The 26,226-nt window shown below is 51.7% G+C and overlaps 1 protein-coding gene across 4 annotated transcripts in view; it reads right to left on the bottom strand.

Moving 5' to 3' along the window:
• Window positions 1-9,765: 9,765 nt before the first annotated feature.
• The window catches only part of LRRC24 (leucine rich repeat containing 24), a 35,652-nt gene continuing 19,191 nt past the window's right edge, over window positions 9,766-26,226 (bottom strand). The window contains exons 1-5 of one of the 4 annotated variants that reach the window (XM_048482649.1): window positions 22,357-22,439; window positions 16,560-16,740; window positions 14,365-14,643; window positions 13,455-13,623; window positions 9,766-12,110 (exon numbers count right to left, since the gene is read on the bottom strand). In XM_048482649.1, coding sequence (XP_048338606.1) covers window positions 11,092-12,110; window positions 13,455-13,623; window positions 14,365-14,643; window positions 16,560-16,721 — 1,629 coding nt within the window. In that variant the 5' untranslated portion in view covers window positions 16,722-16,740; window positions 22,357-22,439 and the 3' untranslated portion in view covers window positions 9,766-11,091. Of the gene's footprint in view, window positions 12,111-13,454; window positions 13,624-14,364; window positions 14,644-16,559; window positions 16,741-22,356; window positions 22,440-26,226 lie in introns of those variants that run through there. The other 3 variants (XM_048482646.1, XM_048482647.1, XM_048482648.1) reach the window with 3 other exon arrangements.

A 26,226-nucleotide genomic window follows, 5' to 3' on the forward strand; every position in this document is an offset into this window, starting at 1 on the left:
GCCCCGCGGGAGTCCTGGGTCACGAGTTGCATTAAGTCTTTTATTTATGGAAACGTTCATATCCTGCTTCCCGCTTCCAGCCAAGGTTTGCCTCTCATTGGCTGGGCCCGTGCCATGACAACACAATTGCTGCGATGTCAGTGTGTGATGTCATGCTTCCCCAGAATTCTTGACTGAAGTCAAAGGCGGCTGGGAGGTCCTCCGGAAAGGAGAGTGCGCTTGTACATGGGAACCCGCAACTCTCTGCAGGTAACACGAGACATATAGTCGGGTTGATCCAGTCTGGAAACAGACAGAGCGGTTTCCGGAATGGGGCGGGGGTGGGGCGCTGCCTGCCAAAATTCCCAACTACAGTTTTGTTCTTTGCCTGCCGGAGCACGTAGATCAGTCTCCCAGTTCTACCTTCTGCATCCTGCGCTCCTTTTCCACCTGTCTGATACAGCTTTCTTCAATCCAGAGCCTGTGCCCTGGTCGTGTGTTGCGGTGTCAATACACAGGAGACCTGTGGCATCCTGAAGGCCACCTTTTAGTCGTAGCGCAAGATTTCAGGGGTGATGGTCCACTTCTATGATGCAAGGACTGGATCCAGACTAAGCAGACTGCTAGAAAAACCAGAGTGGAACGTAATACAAATCTAACTAAGAAACCAGAGTGGAATGTAATACAAATCTAAGAGAAATAGAGGCCATTCTTTTGAATTAGATAATGCCTATGGAACGTTTATGGAAACGTTCATATCCTGCTTCCAGCTCCCGCTTCCAGCCAAGGTTTGCCTCTCATTGGCTGGGCCCATGCCATGACAACACAATTGCTGCGATGTCAGTGTGTGATGTCATGCTTCCCAGGTTTTGTTACGGTAGGAAATCCCTGTTAAAAAATCCCATGTTCCTGTCCAAGGGGGCAGAGTTGGAATCGTGGGAAACTTCTTAATGAGAAACTTCTTCGTGCTGGAGTCTCCCTCTGAAGCCGCTTATGGTGTTGAAGAATGCTGAGTTTTATTTACCGCATTTATATGCCACCTTCCCAATGGGAACTCAAAATGTCTTGCATCGTGCTCCTTTCTTTTTTTATCCTCACAACAACCCTGTCAAGTAGATTAGATTGAGTGGCTTGCCAAAGGTTACCCATAATTGCTTTCTATGGCAGGGTGGGATTTTGAACCTGGGTCTTTCAGGTCGTTCAAGACATGCAGTATCAATGCACTTTCAAACTGCTTTCAGTGCTCTTTTAAAAGCTAAAAGTGAATAGCAAAACTACCCTGCAAACAGTTGTGAAAGCGGTTTGAAAACTATTATTTTTATGCAGTAGAAGCGGCCCCTGTGACTCTAGTCCCCTGCCATAACATTCACTTCAGACTGGTTTCCGACTGTGAGGAAACAGACTTGCCAGCTGTGTTCCCTGCTGGGTCTAAGAGCCCTAAAAAGTCCACTCCTTTCCCTTACTCCTGGCATATCAATGGGCGTGATGTAGTGGTTAAGAGCAGGTGTACTCTAATCTGGAGAACCGGGTTCTCCCCTCTGCCACTTGAGCTGTGGAGGCTTATCTGGGGAACTAGATTATCTTGTGCGCTCCAACACATGCCAACTGGGTGACCTTGGGCTAGTCACAGTTCTCTGGAGCTCTCTCAGCCTCACCCTCATAGGGTGTCTGTTGTGGGGAGGGGGAAGGGGAAGGAGATTGTAAGCCCCTTTGAGCCTCCTTACAGGAGAGAAAGGGGGAGATATAAATCCAAATTCCTCCTCTTCTTTTCTGCACAAATCCCTGAAAACATTTCTAAAACATTTTCAGTCCTCCCTCTTAGCATGATATATGTCTGCGCTCAGCCCAACCAAAATATTCCTGGCTGCCATTTTGTGATTGTTCCTTCCTTCCTTCCTTCCTTCCTTCCTTCCTTCCTTCCTTCCTTCCTTCCTTCCTTCCTTCCTTCCTTCCTTCCTTCCTTCCTTCCTTCCTTCCTTCCTTCCTTCCTTCCTTCCTTCCTTCCTTCCTTCCTTCCTTCCTTCCTTGTTGAATTGATGCTTCAGTGCTTCAAATTTCCCACGCTGCCCCTTGTATACTCAATGCGTTGATTACCCTCCCCCCAAATTTAAAAAAATCACAGAAATGCTCAAAAAACAGCAGGAAGGAACAGTGAGCTCAGAAAATGGCGCCAGGAAGAAAGTTCATGGAAGGCAAAGAGGCTTCGGAAATGTCTTCAAGAGATCGCTCAGGCAAATGAAGCTGTTTTGAAAATGTGACAACCAAAGAATTGTTTCAAAAGGGCATTCATTTATAATGTTTTGAGGCCACAAATGAAATGTTTTGGGAACCAAAAGAGGCAGAACTCCACAGCAGGAATGTTTTTATTTCCTGCCTCAAAACGTTTTGAAAGGTTCGTGCAGAATGTCTGCACGTCTGGGTAGTAAGGGCTGCCACCAATAAATCTGAAATGGAACCTCCCCCTGGAAGCATTTGTCCTGCATCTCTATTGCCATTTAAAGGGTCTGTCTAGTTATTGCTTATCCTTGGGATAAGAATGTGCTTGGCAGGTGTCAGACAAAGTGAATCCTCAATTTCCTCTCTTCCGCTGAGAATTAGGAAGGGTATGTAGATTATAGATTAACCTACTGCATCTGTGTATGGTTCTCCAGTTGCACAGTGGCAGATAGGAGGGCGCTCCAAAGGGTGATCACTACTGCTCAGAGGATTATCGGCTGCCCTCTCCCCTCCTTGGAAGAACTCTGGCCACTCCCCAAAGTGCCTAAAAGAAAGCCCGTAATATTCTGGAGGAGAGACCCGTCTCATCCAGCACACTCTTTTTGAACTGTGACCATCCGGCAGATGATACAGGTCTATCAAAACTAGGACAAAGAGGCTTAGAGACAGCTTCTACTCTAGATCTGTGGCGATGTTGAACTCCGGGGCTTCGTGTTGATGTGTTTGGGGCTGTGTAGGGATGGGTGGAGGAAGGGGAAAGTGAGGACGGGGTGTGAGTCTGAAATTGTGTGCATCGAGGAATGCTGCTGTAAATTTTCCTTGTGCGTGCACAATGACAATAAAATGCTTATGATGATTATAGGGCAGGGATCCCTAAGGTTTTGGAGCCTGCAGGCACCTAAGGAATGTTGAACGTGTGGGTGGGTGCAGCAGAACCCTACATAAAATAATGGCCGCCGCCGTTTACCCTCAGTCACATAGTGCAGATTTGGATAAAGCTGCCCACTAATCAATCCTGTCCCTAACCAGAAGACTGGCCCACTTTCTAAAAACACTTGCTGAGCAGCAGGGAAGGGGCTGGCTGGTGCCGCTGTCTCCGCAATCTCATGTTGGGGTACCCTGTCGCTGGGATTCGAGCTGACCTATGGTAAGAGAGCTGTGGGGCAGCAGGAAGCGACCCTCCTATTTCTGTTTCCAAGAGGGAGCTGTCTTACCCCCTGGCTGGCAGACAGATGAGCATCTCAGTGCAGCTGTGCACACGACGCTGGCCTAGGAGGGCTTTTTGTCTGACCCGGCAGGGCTCACCTGACCTTCAGGTGTGGGTCTCTCCTTGGATGCTGCAAGCAGCAACCATGTTCCAGGGAAGGTCCAGGTCAGCTGTAAAGGAGGGAGCTGGAAGTGGCTGCGGAGAAAGGTAGGGGAGAGCAACGGCCGCCAGCTCGGCCCACTTTTCAGCCCTCCTGCACGGAAAGCCTTTGAAGCTCTGGGCCCTTCACACGCTACAGGCCAAATAATGCGTTTTCAAACCACTTTCACAACTGTTTGCAAGTGGATTTTGCCATTCCGCACAGCTTCAAAGAGCACTGAAAGCAATTGGAAAGTGCATTATTCTGCCTGTTTCTCAGAAGGTGACCCCCTCAAGTTGATTCCTAGCAATCCCACCAAATCAGTTGCATTCCTGTTGTCGTGATCCCTGGTTCTTGTATCCAGATGCCCGGTCAGGGTTCTGTGCATTTCTGAACACCTTTTGATAAAAACTGGCCAGGACATCCCTTTTCTGGCCAAAGGCTGCCAGTCTGCAGGTGGGCCCTGGTGGTGTTGTGGCATTACACTGGATCTCCACATCAGTTCCCTTGGAGGAAAGAGCAGCGTCCGAGGGTGGACCCTATGTCTTAACACCCTGCTGAGGTCCCTCCCGTCCTCAAGCCCCACCCTCCCTAGGCTCCACCCACAAAATCTGAAGGATTTTCATTACATCTCTAATTTCCGTGTAGAATCGCAGTTCAGAAGCACCTTAAAGAACAAGGAGATTTTTCAGGTATGGGCTGTCAAGATTCAAAATCCCCTTAGATAATTTTAATGTACTGCTTTTAAAAGAGGCGGAAGAATCATGGAAGATACCCCAAAGGCCATCAAGTCCAACCCCCTGCCATGCAGGAACACACAATCCAAGCACTCTCGACACATGCTCATCCAGCCTCTGTTTAAAAACCTCCAAAGACGGAGACTCCACCACTCTCCGAGAAGGTGAAGTTCCACTGTCGATCGCCCCTGACAGTCAAAAGTTCTTTCCCATCGTTTAGGTGGAATCACCTTTGAACCCATTAACTCCAAAGTCTCTGGAGCAGCAGAAAACAAGCTTGCTCCCTCACCGACATGGCATCCCTTCAAATATCTAAACAGGGCTATCATGTCACCTCTGAACCTTCTCTTCACCAAACTGAATATCCCCAGCTCCCTAAGTCTCTCTTTGTAGGGCATGGATGCCAGACCTTTTACCATTTTAATTACTTCTGTTAGGAGGCACTAGATACTTCATCTGTACTGGCTCAGTTATTCAGTTCTCTGCACATGGCATAAGCATTTGGGCTCCTTTTTATTCTTTTCTTTAAGGTGGAGTTGTTTCTGCCCCATACTTGACACGTGACCCTATGCAGAGAGCGAGCTGGACTGAAACCTCCAAGAGGACTAGACCCTCGAAGTTAATTTAATATCCAACAAGATTCTAGTGTGAGGCGTAAAGGAGAGGGGGACAGTGTGGGGCATAGCTCCTCCGTGGAGGTTGTGGGACCACATGATTGCTGTCTTCCAGAATCTGAAGGGCTGTCACTTAGAGCCGTTCCTGTTGGTGGCAGGGAACAAGACTCACAATAATGGATATAGATGTGACCAGTTGAACATTAGGAAGAATTTTTTTCACCGCGAGAGTAATTCAGCAGTGGAATTTCCTGTCCAGGGAGACGGTGGGGGCCCCTTCTTCACGCAATGGCTGGTGAACACTCATAAGGGATGCTCCAGAGATGTATTTTACACCTTAACTTCTTTTTTGGGTGCTGTGTGGTTTCCAGGCTGTATGGCCGTGTTCTAGCAGCATTCTCTCCTGACGTTTCGCCAGAACTGGTTGGCATCTTCAGAGGATCTGATGTTGGGAAAGCAAGTGGAGTATATATATCTGTTGGAGTGTCCAGGGTGGGTGGAGAAACCTTGTCTGCGAGTAACGAAGAAAGGCAGCCAGGTCAATAGTTGAGGGCATCTGAATAGAAGTATGAGTAACAATGAAGACTACTCATACTCAATAGAAGTTACTCATACTTTGATTCAGATGCCCTCAACTATTGACCTGGCTGCCTTCTTCGTTACTCACAGACAAGGTTTCTCCACCCACCCTGGACACTCCAACAGATATATATACTCCACTTGCTTTCCCAACATCAGATCCTCTGAAGATGCCAGCCACGGATGCAGGCGAAACGTCAGGAGAGAATGCTGCTAGAACACGGCCATACAGCCCGGAAACCACACAGCACCCCAGTGATTCCGGCCGTGAAAGCCTTCGACAATAACTTCTTTTTCTTTGACAAATGCGGCTTCCAGGAGGGTGTCAGCTAACAGAAGGGCCATCAAAAAGTTAACTGTCTCCTTTCCAGAAAAAAAGCCAGCCTGGGCTGTTTTAGCTCCTCCTGCGGAAAACGTAGATTTCCATCCTCTCCCCTCCCTTCCCAGCAGAGGAGCAGCAGTGGCATAGGAGGTTAAGAGCTCGTGTATCTAATCTGGAGGAACCGGGTTTGATTCCCACCTCTGCCGCCTGAGCTGTGGAGGCTTATCTGGGGAATTCAGGTTAGCCTGCGCACTCCCACACATGCCAGCTGGGTGACCTTGGGCTAGTCACGGCTTCTCAGAGCGCTCTCAGCCCACCTACCTCACAGGGTGTTTGTTGTGAGGGGGGGAAGGGCAAGGAGATTGTAAGCCCCTTGGAGTCTCCTGCAGGAGAGAAAGGGGGGATATAAATCCAAACTCCTCCTCCTCTTCCTCCTCCTCTTCTTCTTCTTCTAAAAGCAGCTCAAGTTCAATTTTTTTCCCACTGAGAAAATGGCAAAAGGTTAAACACCCCGCCCCCTTCTCTCTCTCTCTCCTCTTGGATAAAGTAATCATAAAAGCTGTATTTGCAAAAGAAACCAACAGAGCGTGATGAGCCACCCTCCAGGGAAGACACGGTGTGGGTGCTTTGCCCACCCTGTGAATCGGAGATGGACAAAAACTGGGAGGGGTGTGAAGTGACTGGGTGATTGTGGGGGTCCGGAAGAAGGAGCTGGGGGAAGATGGCTGCCTGGCATAGTGGTGTAGTGGTTAAGAGCAGGTGCACTCTAATCTGCAGAACCGGGTTTGATTCCCCGCTCTTCCACTTGAGCTGTGGAGGCTTATCTGGGGAACCAGATTAGCTTGTGCACTCCAACACATGCCAGCAGGGTGACCTTGGGCTAGCCATCGTTCTTCGGAGCTCTCTCAGCCCCACCCACCTCACAGGGTGGTTCTTGTTGTGAGGGGGGAAGGGCAAGGAGATTGTCAGCCCCTTTGAGTCTCCTTACAGAAGAGATAGGGGGGATATAAATCCAAACTCCTCTTCTTCTCTGCAAAGAAGGGGGCTGGGGAGGGCTGGGTTGGGGCTCTCCCCATCCAGGTATGCATCCGTTTTTTAAGTTTTGTACTCCCCATTCATGTTTATTCCATCTATCTGAACTGAACTGAAATGTAATTATATTTTAACATATTGTACTGCGATGTTTTGAAATGTTTTATATTAATTACTGTATAGAACTTGCATTTTATTGGAAGCCGCCCCGAGTCCTTTTTGGAGGGTTGGCGGGATATAAAAGGAAATAAGTAAATAATAAATAAAATGAATGCTGTCCTAATCAGGTGACCCCGGCTGACCCACTCACGCCTGTTTCTCTCCCACCTTCTCCCGGCAGGATGGAAGCCTACGAGGGTCACCCCTGGTGCTCCTACGGTTACCAGGGCGGGCAGGAAGAGGAGGAGCACCACCATGATCCCCACCTGGCAAAGGTGCGGGCCAAAAACAACGCCCACAGCCGCCGGCACTCCTTCCTGGTGGACGAGCTCGACATGCTGATGGACAAAGCGGCCACCACCATCCAGGCCACGTGGCGGGGCTACCTGACCCGGAAGAAGCTCATGACGGAGCACGCGGCCGCCGCCACCATCCAAGCGGCCTGGAGGGGCTTCATCACTCGGGAATACCTGGCCTTGCAGCAGGACCAGGTGCCCTCCTGGAACGTACGCGGCCACCGGAGGAGAACGCCGTCGCCCGTCTCTTCCGAGGACGAGAAAAGATCCTGGGGCCGCCCCTCGATGCACAAGGAGAAAGCCGCCGAGGTCATCCAGGCCCACTACCGGGGGTACGTGACCCGCCGGGCCATTTCCCAGTGTCACGAGGCAGCCACCACCATCCAAGCACACTGGAGGGGACACCGCACCCGCCAGGATCTGGCCCAAGGACGGCCCGTTGAATCGGGTTACTACGGCCCTCAGGTGTACAGGGCTGGGAGCTCCGCAGGAATGGGTCCGTACCCCAGGCCGCACTGGAAGAAGGTCATGGTGGGAGAGCCAGAGGAATGGGAAGCGAAGGTGCCGCTCCGGCACTACGAGGGAAGACGGGAGCGTGCGGAGCCGCCCCAGCAGAGGACGTGCCCTCGGTGTGGACGGGGCACGACGGTCCGGGTGCTCACGGGCGTGGGCAAAGGCCCGCCCTCTGAAACGGAAGCGGAGGAAAGCGACTACGAGGGGGATTCCTGCTCGTCCTCCTCCCGTTACCCTGCCAAGGACAGGAGCCGGACCTCGAGGTCGAGGGAGAGACTGTATCCCACGAGGAACAGCCCGTCGGGGCACCACGTCTCCTACTCTGCGTGCCCCCCGAACTCCGGCAACTGCCGGCCGATGCAGTGCAAGCCCTGCTGGGTGACTTGCGGCCCTGTCAGAATGTACCCGCCCCATATCTCACGGCCCGCCAGGGACTACAGCGCCAGCCGGAGCTTCTCCTCCACCAGCATCCACCGCCAGGCCGAACACTCTGCCGACTGGCTGTTCGAGAACTACTGCACCCGCCCAGTGGGCGAGGGCCAGCGCATCTTCAAGACCCGGAAGCACGTGCGGGAGGTGGTGCGGTCGGCCACCCTCATCCAGGCCTTCTGGCGGGGCTGCCAGGCCCGGCGGACCTTGCGCCTCCAGCAGGAAGCGGCCACCAGGATCCAGTCTGCCTATCGGGGATACAAGACGAGGGCCTTCCTCACGGAGGCCGGCGTACTGAGCGAAGGAGAGACAGACTGACCACGGCCCTTGGGTGGCCGGCATGAGAAACCGGGGGGGTGCGTCTGTCTGTCTCCACCCCCACCTCCTTTCCCCTAGCCTCCCATAACAAGATGGTTTACCACTCAATACGCTGAATGAAGATTACAAGAAATGTGCGCTAACAGGGCAGAAAACACGGCTCCGGTTGAATGTTTTTTGGGTTGTTTTTACAAAATGTTTTGTGGTAGCCAAACTCCAGCGTGGTGTGGCAGTTAAGACCAGGTGCACTCTGATCTGGAGAACCGGGTTTGATTCCCTGCTCTGCCACTTGAGCTGTGGAGGCTTATCTGGGGAACCGGATTAGCTTGTGTACTCCGACACATGCCAGCTGGGTGACCTTGGGGGAGTCACAGTTCTTCAGAGCTCACCTCACAGGATGTTTGGTCGTGGCGGGGGGGTGGAGGGAAAGGAGATTGTAAGCCACCTTGAGTCCCCTTGCAGGAGAGAAAGGGGGGGGTATAATTCCAAACTCTTCTTCTTCTCCCAAGGATGCCCAGAACAGGAGACTCCTCGGCTCCTACAGTTGGAAGGGGCCATTCAAGCGATCCAGCCCGACCTCTGCTCAGTGCAGCATCAGCTTAGATCAGTGATGGCGAACCTTTTCGAGACCGAGTGCCCAAATTGCAACCCCAAACCCACTTATTTATCACAAAGTGCCAACACGGTAATTTAACCTGAATACTGAGGTTTCTGTTTAGAAAAAACGGTTGGCTCCGAGGCATGTGTTGCTCGGGAGTAAGCTTGGTGGTAGTCGGTGGCTTTGCTTTAAAGCAACCATGCAACTCTTCCAACGGGTGAATCATGACCCCAGGAGGGTTTACTCAGAAGCAAGCCCCATTGCCAGCAACCAAGCTTACTCCCAGGTAAAGGATTGGGCTTTAGTTTAACAGCGCTTAACAGGACTAGCTACGCTACTTCCCCAAAACTAGGTCTTCGGTTTAATGATAATAATCGAGCCCAGCGGCCCAGGCCAGCCTAGATGTGTGTGTGTGTGGGGGGGGGGCACTCTGTTTGTGTGTGCCCACAGAGAGGCCATAGGTTCGCCATCACTGGCTTAGATGGTCTCTGAAAAGGGTTTGCCTCGAAGCCTCTTGAAGACCACCAGAGGGGGGGAGCTCACCACCTGCCCAGGTAACCCCCACCCTCTGCCCCCAGCTCCCCCAGCGGTTTCTGCAAGGAAAAGACAGCCCGTCAGCCGGCCCGCAGCACCAACCACGTTTTATTGACTCCTTGCTTGCCGGAACAGCTGAGCGACGCTGCCTCTTCCCTCCTGGCGGAACACAGAGTTTCTGGCGGGGCCGCCCTGTCACTGGCCCTCCCCTGCGTTTCTCCCGCCCCTCAGTTTGCTTGGAGGGCTTTGCCACCCTGGCGCTCAGCTGCCCAGCATCATGTCAGTGGTGCACAAAGGCAACGCTCTTTGTAGCCGTGGCGTCAACGCTCTCAGCTGCTGGCACTGGCTAGCACCAACGGGATAAGGGGGTAGAGGTGAGGTCGGCCATGAAGCCTGCGCAGTGGGAGTCTTTGTGAGAAGGAGGGGGGGGTGCCCAGCCAGGTTTGTGGGGGGAGGCATGAGTGAGGCTGGTGGCAAGCAGATGGGGGCCTCTGGCCACGGTTTAACCAGCCCCCCCTCCAAATTAGGAACCGGCCCTCGAATCTACCGTTATACAGGTGCAGTTCAGTTCCTCGCAGGTTTAACACCAATTCTGCCCCCTCCCTTAAAAAGAAGCCAAGCAGGCAAGGGGGGGTAATCCAATTCATCCTCCAGCAAAAGGGCTCTCCCTCCCTCGGAAAGAACCCGAGGTGTCTCCACAGTGCTCCTCGAAGGTCAAGGGAAAGGGGCACGCGGAGAGGCCAACGTTGCAGCACGTTACAAAGAGCCCCGGCTCTTCGTCCGGCCTCCGATGGCTTCCCTAAATCCTGCCCTTCCTCTACAGAAAAGGACGGCCGCTATTTTGGGGGCGGGGCTTTCACAGCGCTGCCCAGCCGGTGAATTTCCCCAGGATCCGTGTGAGGGAAAGGAAATGGGCCATCACAGCCTCCCTTGGTCAGATCTAGCCGGTACAGCACTTAGTCAACTCCACTTGGCCGAAGGGCCGCAGGCCGTTGAGCTGAATTCCAGGGCAGGGATTCCTGTTCCTCCACGCCCCCCACCAGCCTGTTATATCAGAAGGCTTTTTGCCACCAGAGAAGAGCTTTGCTGGGGGTGGGGTGTGTGGACAGTTCCCTGCAGAGCGTCGCTGGCTCGTTCTGCAGGGGCTCGTCCCAAGCAGTGGGGAGGGGAAGGGCAGGAAGGGGAGAATTGGCCCCTCTCAACAGCCGCTCTGGGCGAGGGAGAGACACTCGAGCAAATCCTTTCTTTCCCCCCTGCTCACTAGTCGCAGGGGAAGTGTCCAAAAGTTCCTCCCCTGTTCACTGCAAATCGAAGAGAAAGCGGACCGGCTGACAGGTCAGGACAGAGGTGAAAGGTCAAGGGTGGCACGCTCACCCCAAGTGTCCCGTGGCATCTGCCCACAGCCCACCCCCAATCGTTCAGCAGTGGATTTCGTAGGCAATCTGAGGCTGGAACATCAGTCCCTGGTTGACGAAAAGCTCGTTGGCTTCCAGCGGGCTCTCCTCTTCCCCCTCCAGGGTTTGGGTGGCCTGGTCTTGCAGCGGTTCGGGGAAGACCCCTGCCAGCCCCTGAGGGTCCTTGTAGGTGGCGAAGAGAGGCTTGTTGCGGTCAATGACAAACATCTCGTGGCCCCGCTCGTCGCGGTACTCCTCCAGCTGGGCGAAGGTGGTGGGCCCGTCGGAGTAGTCGTTGACATACAGGACATTCTCCTCCTTCTTGGCCTTCTCCCGCTTGCGGTGTTTCTGGTAGATCATGATCACCAGGAGGAGGGCGACCAACGCCAGGAGGGAGATGGCCACGGCGATAGCAGTCTGCGTGGCCATGCTCAGAGCGTTGAAATCCATGCTCTCCATGTCGTAGAGGGGCTCCTGACTGATGTCCACGGCGGCCGGGTAGCCCCGCGACGTCTGCTGCAGCTGCTGCAGCTGCGACAGGTTGACCATCAGGTGGAAGAGCACGCGGGCCGTCCCGCCGGGGTTCGACGCCTCGCACTCGTATTTGCCCGCGTGGGACACGGTCACGTTGTTCAGGAAGAGCATCCCGCTGCCCGTGTCCGACTGTTCAAAGCGCTCCCCCACGCTGCGCTCGCTCAGCTCAAAAGTTCCAGCGGGCAGCCGGGCTCCGTTGGCCCTGGAGCTGCCTGATCGCCAGTGCGCCAGCTTACGCCACGTCACCAGCGGCTGCGGGTAGCCGGAAGCCTGGCAGGAGACGCGTAGGTCGTCTCCCAGTCGGGCGGTCATCTCTAGTGGATCCACTTGCACTATGGGTGGGATACAGATCAAACTGTTGCCCGAGATATCCCTCAGGCTCTGATAGGCCAGCCGTGGGGGCTCGGAGCACACGATCTTCTTGTCCAGAGGGCTCAACAGACGCTGTCCTTCCTCTTTGATCCAGTTACTGAGCCAGAGCAAGGAGCAATCACAGCGCCAAGGGTTATCTGCCAGGAGAGAAGAGCCCAATTAGTTATTTATGTCTTGTTGAAGGCTTTCACGGCTGGAATCGCTCGGGTGTGATGGGTTTTCCCGGCTGTATGGCCGTGTACCAGTAGCATTTTCTCCTGACGTTTCGGCTGCATCTGTGGCTGGCGAAACCTCAGGAGAAAAAGCTACTGGAACACGGCCATACAGTCCGGAAACCCCACAACACCCCAGTTATTTATGCATTTAAAATATTTATTAGCTGCTGTTCTCCCATGTAGAACTCAAAGCAGCTCACAATAGAAATAAGATGATCATAATAGATGAATAAAACAATTATTATTAAGCATGGTGAAGGCAATGAATAAAATAGGGGTGATTTTAAAAACTCCAAAAAGTCACAACTTGAAAACTCCAACAAGGACGGCCAATAAATAAAAACCAAAACGAGTCAAATGCTGTCCTTCGGTGAGGACTGCCAATAAATCAAAATTGAAATTACTCAAATGCTGTCCTAAGTGTTTAGTCACACAGCAGATATTTTTATTTTTATTTTATTTATTTATTAAATATATTATACCGCCCTATCCCCGAAGGGCTCAGGGCAGTGAACAACATAAAATCATATATAAAACATACAATTTAAAACAGTTATATTCTAAAATAGTAGCCCACGAAACCCATATCCAACCTTCCCCAGAAAAGAAATGGGTCCCAATGATGTTATTGGACCCTGGAGCGGGGTGGAGGGGGGGTTGGGGGGGGCGGAGGCACTATCAGCGGCTGGACTATCCAAAGGCCCGGTGGAACAGTTCGGTCTTACAGGCCCTGCGGAATTCTCCAAGGTCCCGCAGGGCCCGGACAGCTGGTGGTAGTGTGTTCCTTCTGCTATGATGGAAACTGCTCCCAAACCAGCATTTTGAACAATATCCACAGCTGTTCAAAACTCCCATGGCCCATCAGATGTCTTGCCAGGCAGAAGTCCCACCTGAGCCCTTCCACCTTCTAAAAAAACAACCTGGCAGGTGCCAGGAAAAGTATTCACAGGTCCCGCACTTGGAACTTTTGATCTATAGTGACAGTCTGAAGTCACAGTCTGGATCAGGGTCACCGTAAGCTCCAGATGTTAGTCTGTCTCTTACTTCACCAGCATGGCCAATTGGCCATGCTGACAGAGGCTGATGGGAATTGTAGTTCCTGAACATCTGGAGAGCCGCAGGTTCCCTACCCCTGGTCTGGATGGTGGGAGAGTAGAAGAGCAGGAACTCTTCCCAGATAGAGGCACATCTGCACAGACCTCTACTGAGCTGAGGAGATACCTCCCTGCCTACAGGTGGCGCCAGAGAAGCACAGGTGAGACTTACCTGTCAACCGTAGCACCTGCAGGCTGATGAGGGGCCTCAGGGCCATTCGGCTGATGGTGCGGAGGTTGTTCTTGCTGAGGTCAAGCAAAGCTAGAGAGGACAGTCCAGCCAGCGCCTGGTCCTCGAGTACCTCGATGCTGTTCTCCTGCAAGTGTAGCTCTTGCAGTCTCTGCAAAAAAAAGAACCACTGAATAGCGGGAGTGGCATTTGAATTCGTCGCCCCAAAATCTCCACCAGGCCCTTCTGGAAAGGTGCAAAACACATTTTATTCCAGAGGACCTTTGGTTTTTTTATTCCAAGGTTGTTAATGAGGAGCCGCAGTGGCATAGAAGGTTAAGAGCTGATGTATCTAATCTGGAGGAACCGGGTTTGATTCCCCGCTCTGCCACCTGAGCTGTGGAGGCTTATCTGGGGAATTCAGATTAGCCTGTGCACTCCCACACAAGCCAGTTGGGTGACCTTGGGCTAGTCACAGCTTCTCAGAGCTCTCTCAGCCCCACCTACCTCACAGGGTGTTTGTTGTGAGGGGGGAAGGGCAAGGAGATTGTAAGCCCCTTTGAGTCTCCTACAGGAGAGAAAGGGGGGAGATAAATCCAAACTTTTCTTCTTCTAATGTCCCAGCAGAAGCTACTTGTGTTGGAGGAAAGCAAATAGATTTGTTTGCAAATAGATCCGTTAGATAACAAGCAGTAAAGTTCTCAGCAGTTTCAAAGTTCTCAGCCACTTTTGTATTTGAATGAAAGAAAGGTAGGATGTGATCGTTCTGTATCACTTCCTACTGAGCCAAGGCCTGCTGGGTGTCTTGGAACTCGAACCCACACATGAGCCTCAGTTTCTCATCAGTTTCTCATCCTCAAAAGGCAGAGACCCCTCTGTGATGGGTATATTCACTGATTTTGCAAGAACTTACCTCCAGATCGCAGAAGGTGAAGTCCGGCAGGTGGGTGATCTGGTTGCCGGCCAGGTAGAGGACACGCAGGTGCTCCAGGCCTTTGAAGATGCTGCTGTTGATGAGGTGGATGCGGTTGCCGTTCAGCGCCAGCTCCACCAACCGGTCCTGGCTGCGAAAGGCGCCGGGCTCCAGGGCTGAAATGGTGTTGTTCTGCATGTAGAGGTATTGCAGGCCCGAAAGAGTCGCCAGATCTTGGTGGTGGATCTGGGTGATGCTGTTGTCCTGGAGGAAAACGGTCTGCGGGACCAAGGAGGGGCAAAAGGTCGTCAGAGAAGCCTGGCGCTTTGGTCAGCAGGAACATCCTGTCCTCTGTGTAAGATTCAAGTCCAGAAATATCTTGAAGACCAAAAAGATTTCCAGGGCACCAGCTTCTGAGACTCACGTCTCCCGCTGTCAGCTATTTAGAGTCTGCTGGGAACACTAAATTGGAATTAGAAGCTCCCACCTTCCAAGAGGACACAATCCACCTTGCGGCTTTTCTCACACTGATGCTTGCTTCGGCAGACACGGTGGGAGTTCATCTAAATTAGTTTACTTTTATTTAAACCTTTTAGCTATCTGACAATGACTCATGGCTACAAAGTGTGTGTGTGTGGGGGAGGGGGTGTTCTGATGATAATAACTGCTCAGTGCAATAATATAGTAACTCTGGAATATTATGGTCAAGAAATCAGTGGTGGGATCCAAACATTTTAGTAACAGGTTCCCATGGTGGTGGGATTCAAACTGTGGTGTAGAGCCAATGGGGCTGGGCGGGGCACGACGGGGGCGTGGCCGGGCATTCTGGGGGCGTGGCATTCCTGGGCGGGGCTGTGGCAAGGACGCAGCCGCTGCGCCGGTCCTTGGGCGGGAAGCGAATGCACGCAGGCGCAGGCTGCCACGCATGCCGGTGCCCCTCCACAAGGATTGGTTTGGGTGCTCTATGCTACCGCGGAGAGGAGGGGCGAATCCAAGGCAAAAAATCACGCGGGTGTACCCTACCCATTAGTAACCCCCTCTCGGCACACACAAATAATTGGTAACCTACTCTCAGGAACCTGTGAGAACCTGCTGGATCCCACCTCTGGTCAAGACTGAATAACACTGTTCGTTTGTTCCGGTCCACGATTGAATAACATCACTGACGAAGGGGACAAGATTTCCACGAAATGGGCATACGCTGGGGAGCTTGTCTGCATTTTGGACTCTCTGGACCCCACTTAGCTTAGCTGGTGGAAGCCTGCTGCGAGCAGTGCCTCGGCCTGGCCCTGCCAGGCTGCTCCTTCAGCCAGCAGAGGCTCTGGAAGGAGCAGCCTGGCAAGGCGCGGGCGAGGCCGAGGGGAGGGGTACAGGGGTGATTCTCTGCCCCCCCACGTGACCAGCTGGCGTGCACCCAGAGACATGTGACCCCACATGTTCTCTTGAGCGCTCCTGCCAGGGCCCTGTGGGATCTATCTAGTGGTGGGATCCAAAAATTTTAGCAACAGGTTCCCATGGTGGTGGGATTCAAACAGTGGCGTAGCTCCAATGGGGCTGGGCGGGGCACGGCGGGGGCGTGGCCGGGCATTCCAGGGGCGGGGCGTTAATAATTTCTCTGTTACTGTAAAAAAACTCTTACTGTTAAAAAAAGTTCCTAATTTCCAGCTGGTATCTTTCTGTCCATAATTTAAACTCATTATAGCAAGTTCTGTCGTCTGCTGCCAACAGAAACAACTCCTCCTCCTCTAATTGACTGCCTGTCAAAAACTTAATACTTTCAAATACTTCATTTTGTTTCTAGAAATCAAAAGAAGGAGACTTTCCTTAAACTTTGCCATATTTCCAAAACATGTTTTTAAAACAGCCCAACAGGGAGAATGATCCCGTTTTCTACCTTCGCTAACCAGCCACATAGGAACCAACAGGACTTCATGATTTTTGGACCTAATGGAATTTCTAATGGAAAAGCAGACCCGATTAGTAACCCCCTCTCGGCACACACAAATAATTAGTAACTCACTCTCGGGAACTGGTGAGAACCTGCTGGATCCCACCTCTGGATCTATCCAGCAGGGCCTGTGAGCCGGAGATGTTCTACCAGACTACGAGGCGAGAGTTCTCTCCAGTGATCCGGGTGGAGCACCCCCTCCCCACCCACTCCTCCCTGAGAGCGTCTTCCCCTGCCCGAGCTTTACCTGGGTGGACGGGGGCAGGCTGGTTGGCAGCTCCTTGAGGCCCAGAGAGCCACACTCCACGGTCATGCTGTAGCAGCGGCAGGTGGCGGGACACGCGTCCGCCTGGAGCGCCACGAACCCCAGCAGCCAGAGGGAGACCACGGGCGCCTGGGCCGGGGCCATCCTAGACCAGCTGCTGCTGCTGAGACAGAGAAAGAAAGAGAAAGGGTTAGAAACAGGACCCACCGGCTACGCCTGGCATAATACAATCCAAAAACAGGCCATCGGGAGAGACGAGACGCACAGGTTTGCATTTTCACAACACAGCGCTGCATTTTCTCCCCACTGTTCACACCTTGATTTTTTTCCCAGTTGAACTTTTCACATTCTTGCTTTGAAACCTAAATCTTGGAGGAAGTTTCAAGTCCAGCAGCACCTTAAAGGCGAACATTGCCTTCTTCTGCAGAGACTTCCTTGGTGGCCTTCCATCCCAGAACTGGCCCTGCTTAGCTTCCCCCAGCAAAGGGCTTTCAAAGCTTAAGAACATAAGAACAAGCCAGCTGGATCAGACCAGAGTCCATCTAGTCCAGCTCTCTGCTACTCACAGTGGCCCACCAGGTGTCTTTGGGAGCTCCCATGCAGGATGTGAAAGCAATGGCCTTCTGCGGCTGTTGCTCCCGATCACCTGGTCTGTTAAGGCATTTGCAACCTCAGATCAAGGAGGATCAAGATTGGGAGCCATAGATCGACTTCTCCTCCATAAATCTGTCCAAGCCCTTTTTAAAGCTATCCAGGTGAGTGGCCATCACCACCTCCTGTGGCAGCATATTCCAAACACCAATCACACGTTGCGTGAAGAAGTGTTTCCTTTTATTAGTCCTCATTTTTCTATTTTCTAGCTGAATGCCCCCTGGTTCTAGTATTGTGAGAAAGAGAGAAAAATGTCTCTCTGTCAACATGTTCTACCCCATGCATAATTTTATAGACTTCAATCCTATCCCCCCTCAGCCGTCTCCTCTCCAAACTAAAGAGCCCCAAACGCTGCAGCCTCTCCTCATAAGGAAGGTGCTCCAGTTCCTCAATCATCCTCGTTGCCCTTCTCTGCACTTTTGTGACTGGCAGAGGTGGTTTGTCATTGCCTTCTTCTGCAGAGACTTCTTTGGTGGTTTCCCATCATAGAACTGACCCTGCTTAGCTTGCTCCAGCTATAGATGTGGGTGAAACGTTAGGAGCAAAAACTCCCAGCCCATATGGCCATACAGCCTGGAAAACCCACAACAGCCAGCTGATTCTGGTTGTGAACACCTTCGACAATACAAATAACGAAACTGCCATTCCTGGGCCAGTCCACCACAACCTCCTCTTGTAGGGGACAGTTTTGAATGGATCAACTTCATCCTCTCTGAGGGAACCAGCAATGCAGATCCAATCCTGTTCCACCATCAGCAAGTTTGTGCCTCGCCCTCCATTCCGGCCCTCTCCCCACCACCATGGGCGGGAGAAAACAACCTCGCTCTGGTGCCAAAGGAGGCCAAGACCAGCTGGACACCCCCCAACACCCCCCCAAGGAATGTACAGGTCACCTCAAGCCCCTCCATCCAGAGGTGGGGTCCAGCAGGTTCTCACAGGTTCCCGAGAGTGGGTTACTAATTATTTGTGTGTGCCGAGAGGGGGTTACTAATTGGTGGTTTTGCCACGTGATTTTTGCCTTAGTGACGCCCCTCCTCTCCGCAGTAGCGCGCAGAACTTGACGCAGTCTAGTAGGAGTTTCCCGCCCAAGGACCGGCACAGCGGCTGCGTCCTTGCCACAGCCCCGCCCAGCAATGCCCTGCCCCCGGAATGCCTGGCCACGCCCCCGTCGTGCCCCGCCCAGTCCCATTGGCGCTATGCCACTGTCTGAATCCCACCACCATGGGAACCTGTTACTAAAATTTTTGGATCTCACCACTGCCTCCATTCCTGTAGGGAAGAATCAGCCAAGCTTCCCGGAGAAGAGGCTGGTCTTCACAGGAGCCGAAACTCCAGGAGGGTAGATGCCTGGCAGGCCTCTGGTGGGAAGGCATTCCATAGTGCAGGGGCCACCGTTGAGAAGGCCCTTCGGGCTGTTCGCACCCCTCTCACCTCTGAGGGGGGAGGGGCAACCTCAGGGCCCGGGGGGGGATTATATGGGCAGATGCACTCTTTCAACTACCCAGACTGAAGCCGTTTAGGGCTTTTTAGGTTAGTACCAGCACTTTGAATTGGGCCTGGTGGCGCCAGGGAAAAAAACACTTTTGAGTTATTTTTGTTGTTATTATGATGGCTATGATTACTTTGATTGTTGGTTGTTGGTTGCTGCAATTTAAATTGCAATAAGAAATTTCATGAATGTAACAAATCGTATATTGAGTTTTTGTGTATGTATATATATGTGTGTGTGTATATATGTATATATGTGTGTGTATGTGTATATATATGTATATATGTATGTGTGTGTGTGTGCGTGTGTATAGACTGTAAGATGGTTAAGGTTAGAATGTTTCTTCTTTGAGTTTAGAGATATGTAAATCTAGCTGGAAGTCCTTCCTTCATCTTTCTTTCTTTCTTTCTTTCTTTCTTTCTTTCTTTCTTTCTTTCTTTCTTTCTTTCTTTCTTTCTTTCTTTCTTTCTTTCTTTCTTTCTTTCTTTCTTTCTTTCTTTCTTTCTTTCTTTCTTTCTCACTTTCTTTCTTTCTCTCTCTCCCTCTCTTTCTTTCTTTCTTTCTCACTTTCTTTCTCTCTCTCTCTCCCTCTCTTTCTTTCTTTCTCACTTTCTTTCTCTCTCTCTCTCCCTTTCTTTCTTTCTTTCTTTCTTTCTTTCTTTCTTTCTTTCTTTCTTTCTCTCTCTCTCTCCCTCTCTTTCTTTCTTTCTCACTTTCTTTCTCTCTCTCCCTCTCTCTCTTTCTTTCTCTCTTTCTTTCTCTTTCTTTTCTCTTGGGATCTCTTGCTTAATTGCTTATAAATGATTGTATTATGAATTATATGATAATGAACTACCAATAAACTTTAAATCATTAAAAAAAAAGGAAGTGCAGAATCCCCCAAATTGGGGGGATGTAGTCTCATAAGAGGCACCGGTCAGCAGATATGTTGCCGTGTCCTGTAGTAGCTCGAGCTTCCGGACCATCCTCAAGGGTAGCCCCACGTACAGCACATTACGATAATCCAATCTGGTGGATACCAGCATATGGATGGCTGTGACAGGGTCATCCCAGTCCACGAAAAGGTGGATTTGGCACACAAAGGGTTACAATGCATGAAATATGGGTTCCTGGAGAATTGGGGGGGTGGAGCCTGAGGAAGGGGGGGAGGGATTTCCAGCATAGAATCTACCCTCCAAAGCAACCATTTTCTCCCGGGAACTGATGGAGACGTCTGAGGGGGGATAGGATTGAAGTCTATAAAATGATGCATGGGGTAGAAAATGTGGACACAGAGAAATTTTTCTCTCTTTCTCACCATTCTAGAACCAGGGGGCATCCCTTGAAAATGCTGGGGGGAAGAATTAGGACTAATAAAAGGAAACACTTCTTCACGCAACGTGTGATTGGTGTTTGGAATATACCTTCCAGCAGGAGGGTGGTGGATGGTCAGCAAGTAACCTGGATAGCTTTAAAAGGGGCTTGGACAGATTTATGGAGGAGAAGTCGATCTATGGCTACCAATCTTGATCCTCCTTGATCTCAGATTGCAAATGCCTTAGCAGACCAGGTGCTCAGGAGCAGCAGCAGCAGCAGGCCGTTGCTTTCACATCCTGCCTGTGAGCTCCCAAAGGCACCTGGTGGGCCACTGCGAGTAGCAGACAGCTGGACTAGATGGACTCTGGTCTGATCCAGCAGGCTAGTTCTTATGTTCTTATGCTAAGAGGAAGGACATGGGGGGGGCGCCTGGAGCAGGTGTTGCCCCGGGCACCATTTCCCCCACCCTACGCCTCTGTATCCTGGCCCTGCCTGCAGGCTGGCAACCTCAATGGAATAGCAAATGCAAACAGAAGCAATAAAAGATCCCTTGCCTTCAGAAAACCTCCTGACAAACGTCTAATTCCCATCGCCGAGGTGCTCGAAGACTTGGCCTTTTGCAAACCCTGCTTTTCTGTGCATGCATCCCCCCCCACACACACACACAAACACATTACCCATCTCTGAACTGGGCTTCTTTGGATCTGCAGAGAACTTCAGTGGTGGACACTAACCTCCCCGGCAGATCCTGCACAGTCGCTATTGACAGTGCTGTTGCCTGGCAGTGCCCTGTCGGCTGGGGCTCTCAGAAGTAGTCAGAATCTCACAGCAAAGATGACTTTGTCTTCCCAGCTGCCCCCAGGGAAGCAGAGCTCGAAAGCAAAGCGACACAGACTCATGACCTCAAGCAAGGCCAACGGGAAGCAGAAAAGCAGCACGAAGTTGGCAGGTTCTGGATTCCCCACCGGGCATCGCATTTGAGGCCTCTTCCCAAGAATCGGATGTCTGAACGATTCAAATTGTTGCCTAGATCAGAGGGCCCTCTTCAATAGCCCCCAGCCAGGGCAGTTTCTCGGGTGCTTTCCGTAGCATCCCCACGAGATCTGCAAATCAGATGGCCACGATAGCAGCATAGGAGCTGTCTGTCAGTAAGAGCCTCTCCTGATGATACCTCCCAGGTTTGGTGAAATTTGGTTCAGCATGTCCAAAGTTATGGACCCTCAAAGGTGTAGCCCCCATCTTCTATTAGCTTCCATTGGAAACAATGGAGGATGGGGGCACCCCCTTTGGGAGTCCATAACTTTGGACCCCCTGAACCAAACCTCACAAAACCTGGGTAGTATCATCAGGAGAGTCCCCCGAACAATCCCAGAAAGTTTGGTGCTGCTAGCCTAAACAATGCGCCCCCTGCAGGCCAAAAACAGAAAACACTAAAATGTTTTAAAAACCCACAAACGGAGGGGTGGGGGTCTGAACCCGAGAAACCCCCCTTACCAACGTCCTTGCTGTCAACTGCCCCCTTCCCCTTCCCCGCCATCTCTTCTAAAACCCAGCAGCCTGTGATAAAGGCCCACAGTGTCCCCTGGAGCCAGACTGGTAATTGCTAAGGAGCCGTAGCCACGGCAACAAGCATTCCCAGTATCAAAAAACCCTCAGGTAAGGCAGGTCTCAGGACCTCTGCCAGGGCCCATCACTGTTGGCCCTTTTCCTACCTGTTCAGGTGTGAATGCCCTGCCACCTGTGTGCTTCCAGCAGCATGCACTGCCTAGCGCCACCTGGCAAAGAGCTGCAGGATGTGCAGACGACTGTCAGGAGAGAGAGGTTGCATAGGCAGGTAGGAGGACACAGAGGTAAGTGGGCAGGAAGCCCCCGCTCCCCCCGGGAACTCTCTGCCCAAAGTCTGGAATCAGCCCCAGCAACGAACATTGAAAAGAACAGATACCAGTTGGTGCCTTATTGCCTCCTGGGGGGGAGGAGGAGGAAGAGGAGGAAGAGGAAGAAGAAGAGTTTGCATTTATATCCCCCCTTTCTCTCCTGTAGGAGACTCAAAGGGGCTTACAATCTCTTTCCTCCCCCCCCCCACACACAACAAACACTCTGTGAGGTAGGCAGGGTTGAGAGAGCTCAGAAGAACTGTGACTAGCCCAAGTTCACCCAGCTGGCGTGTTTTTGGAGTGCACAAGCTAATCTAGTTTCCCAGATAAGCCTCCACAGCTCAAGTGGCAGAGTGGAGGATCAAACCCAGTTCTCCAGATTAGAGTGCACCTGCTCTCAAAACAGCCTGTAGGTCCATAGTCAGGGCTGGCTGCCTTCAGGGGACAGGAAAAAGAATGGCAGACTCACCTGGCATCTCCAGCTTCCCAGATTCACGTTCGGGCCCCGACCATGACCATCTCTATTCCGTACTGCACTCGAATGGGGCAGGGACAACTCCGTAGCTCCTAAACCCATTAGAAGCTTTGGCCAACGTCTCCAGCAATCAGGGCAAAACCCTGTAATGCCTGCAGTGTCATTAGGAGGGATTAGGGAGGGGCACGTGAGCTGGGGGGGCACAGTCTGATAGGCAGGTTTCCCAAGCTTTGGCTTGGGGCAGAAACTCACCCACGGGATGCTGGGATTAAAAATGGGGGGAGGCAGGGGACGGATGGAGAAAGGATTCATTCGAGGGAGGGGAAAACTGGTAGAGATCACTCGAAGGGCAACCACGCCTTTTCTGCATACGAGGGGAAAATAACATAATGTTAGGGTGTTGTGGTTTTTCTGGGTTGTACGGCCATGTTCCAGCAGTGTTTTCACCTGATCTGTGCATTGAAAGTGATCGCATCTGCAGGCGAAACGGCAGGGAAAATGCTACTGGAAATACACTTTACACAACCCTGAAAACTCCAATAACACCTTCTAGTATTGCAGGTGGACTTGGTATCTAGATAAAGTTATCGAGGATAATTTTATCAGCCTTCGCCAGCATGGCTTAAATTGGCCGTATTGCTGGCAGGCCGATGGGAATCTGTAGAACCATAACATCTGGAGCTAAGCCAGGTTCGCCACCTATACTGCCTCTAGTGGATTCCGGCCAGTGAAAGCCTTTGACAATAACATAATATGGGTGATAGGAAGGGCATGCAAAGTCACAGTTTCGATTTGGCGGATTTTCAAGCGCCAGAGAGATGTTCTGTGAGAGTTAGGTTAGGGCCACTTGCCTGCCTCCTGTGGAGAGCAAATCTCGACTTCCTCGATTTTGGTCTCCCCACTCCAAGCGATCTACCAAGAGCACTGACCCCTCTTAGCTTTTGAAATCTGACAAGATCGGGCTATCCTGGGCCATCCAGATCAAGAGGCTAAGAGACGTGTTTTGCTTCTGCATCAGAGGCGTATCTAGGAAAATGTAGCCCGGCGCAAAATCTAAGTGCCCCCCCCCGAATATAATACACACCTCCCCACCACGCACTCAGACAAGGTTTTTTTTTTTGCACCAAGTCCTGTAGTGCCAGTAGGACCCAGGAGGGAAGGGGGGGGGAGTCGCCTCCTGCGGACTACAAATGGGTCCGCAGCCCAGGGACATTTGACCTCGACCATATGTCCCCCCCCTGGGTGGTAACACCCCCAGGTATCACCTCGTCATTCCTAGGTCTTCCTTCCAAGCATCACAAGTGCCTGGGCTGGGTTCTACCCTAGCCTTCCTGTAAGATCTGATGATGAGATCTAAGCTAACCTCAGCCATCATCACTGGGTTAACCTGGGCTATCCAGGTCAAGGGAAATTAACCTGGGTACTGCTTATTAGTTCATTCAGGCAGGCTCTGTCCAAGGTTGGCAAGCGGAAGTGTAACCCCCATGCTCAGAATGGGTTGACCCAGAAAGGTGTGGAGACTAAAAGCAGGGCAGAGAGGCCGCAGAGCCCATGGGCGTAGTTTGGAGGAGACGCAGGGCTACCTGTGGGATCGCCGACCTTACCCATTGGTATAAGCCCCTCAACACCCCTTCTGTTAAGGTAAACCAAGCAATATTTGTTGTGGGAATCCAGTGGAAGGGGAAGCACGAGTTGTTTGTCTTTTATGCTATGTTGTAAAATGTTGAGCTTATTGTTCTTTGTGGTTTCTTTTGTGGTTGTAATGGGTGAGAGTTCTCCTGGAAACCTTCTATCATGTTGAATCCTGGTTCCCAAGCCCTGGGAGCCTCTTCAGGAGCCAAACCCCACTCTGCAGCAAGAGAATTCTGGACTTGGCAGTATCAGTAGACTGTCACATATAAGGACTCTTGAAAAATGCAACACCATGGAACAGGACCCTTTGAAGTGTGATGTGTTAAATGTTTGATAGTTATATGTTGGAAACCGAAAGAACCGTGAATTTGTTTTTAAAATTTGTTAGTTGTTGCAACTTCATTCCCAAGTTCCAAGTGCCCCACAGAAACCTACAGGATAGAGGTTAGCAGCAGAAGGCTGGTTCCTCAGCAAGTCCAAGGTCTACGCCTACAGTGTTCCATGATGCAGGGAGCGTGCCTCGGGAAGCCTGGAAGGCGTCTGAGACAAGGGTTCCGTGGCAGAACAGATGATTTGCCCACAGTTCGATTCCTGGCAATTCCAGTTGCAGGATCTCCCAGAGGAGGCCTTGGGACGGACCGGCTCAGTGGACTCGCAAGTGAAGGCATGCTCCTGGTGTCTATATTATCCCAGAAGGCGCTCCTGGCTTGAGGGTTAGACAAAGTCCTGCCTAAAACTGCACCAGTTCATATTCAGCCTCATGCTGGCCTGTTTTAGCACTGCTGATCCCTTCTATAGGGCACCTCCTCTGGGCAAGCGATGCAGAAATGTAGAATTACACAGGTGACCAGGATCGTGCCCCGCTTTGGCGGACATTCCCTGGCTTTTGGAGTAATTTGTCCCACATCCCGCTGGGCTGCTTAGCCTGTTCTTCCCCATGGATCTTTTTTGCCGAAGTTTCTCCTTTCAAGATTGCGAAGCCCGCTCGTCGCTGGCGGAAACAGGTGGATGCCTCCTGAGAAGGAAGCGCGGCAGCCTCCTGCAAGACACGCTAAAACAAAGTAGGAGCGACTGCCTTTGGGCGCCCCTTTTCCTTCCTACTTCTGCTCACAGGGCTGGAAACACAGGAGCCCCAGAAGGCAGTGTGTCAGTAGCTGCCTCTGCAATACGCGCCACAGGAGCCGCGATTGCCTTTTGGGGCGCTCGCTGCCTCCCGCCTTCGTCACAGGGGAGCTTCAGAAGGCAGTGCGCAAGCATGCCGAGGCTGCCGTGACTACTTAGCCTCTGGGCGCTGGGGCACTCCCCCCCTCTGAGCAGGGCTGGTGAAACCGGGAGAGCTTCCCAAAAGGCAGTATGCGCATTCCTGTGGCCGCTGTGACGCCCCGCATTTAAAACGTGAAAATCTGGCTCACCTTATAGTCAATGCACTTCTCTAAAATTGTTTGCAAGTGGATTTTGCTATTCCTGTGCAGAGCAAAATCCAGCTGCAAAGCGCATTGGAAAAGTGATTGAAAGTGCATTATTCTGCCTGTGCGGAAGTGCCCATAGAGTGGGAAGGGGTCAAACTGGCCATCTAGTCCATCCCCCTGCACCATGCAGGAACAGCCTAGGGTCTGCAAATTATGGCTCTCCAGATGTTTGTAGGATTCACAATTCCTACTTCAGCTCCCAAGCACTTGGCCCTGCTGGCAGGGGGGCTTTGACTGGGAATTCGAACTCTTGAACATCTGGGAGAGCCAACAGTTTGCAGAGACAATTCCCCTGGCCTAGAAGAGAACATCCCAGATTACCCCCCCATCCAGCTGCTGCTTGAAGGCTGTTAGAGGAGGGGGGTTTACTTCGCACCTCCCCTGTAGGCAAGCCGGCATTCCTAATGCTGGAACTAGCTCTGGACTGTAAATTTCCCCCACATCTCAGTTGGTATCTTCCTCTGCCTAACAATTCATATACCTCCCATTATTGCAAGTTGTCCTCTGCTCTGCTTCCAACAGGAACAATTCTCGCAGTAAAATCCCTCCGCGTTTTTTATGGGATCCAAATCTATTCCGCCCAAGAGTTTTAATACACACACAATAATAATATCGCCCTTCCTACAAACGTAATTACTGCAGTTGCTTCATATTTATGCTCTGATGCTCTGACAAATGCCCATTTCATAGCTCTTTGATTTTTATTGCATTCATGTTTCTATGCTTGCTGCAGCAATCTGGCATCTGTCTCAAGCTATCGCTG

The sequence above is a fragment of the Sphaerodactylus townsendi genome, unplaced genomic scaffold, assembly GCF_021028975.2.
Source record: "Sphaerodactylus townsendi isolate TG3544 unplaced genomic scaffold, MPM_Stown_v2.3 scaffold_19, whole genome shotgun sequence".
Classification (NCBI taxonomy): Eukaryota; Metazoa; Chordata; class Lepidosauria; order Squamata; family Sphaerodactylidae; genus Sphaerodactylus; species Sphaerodactylus townsendi.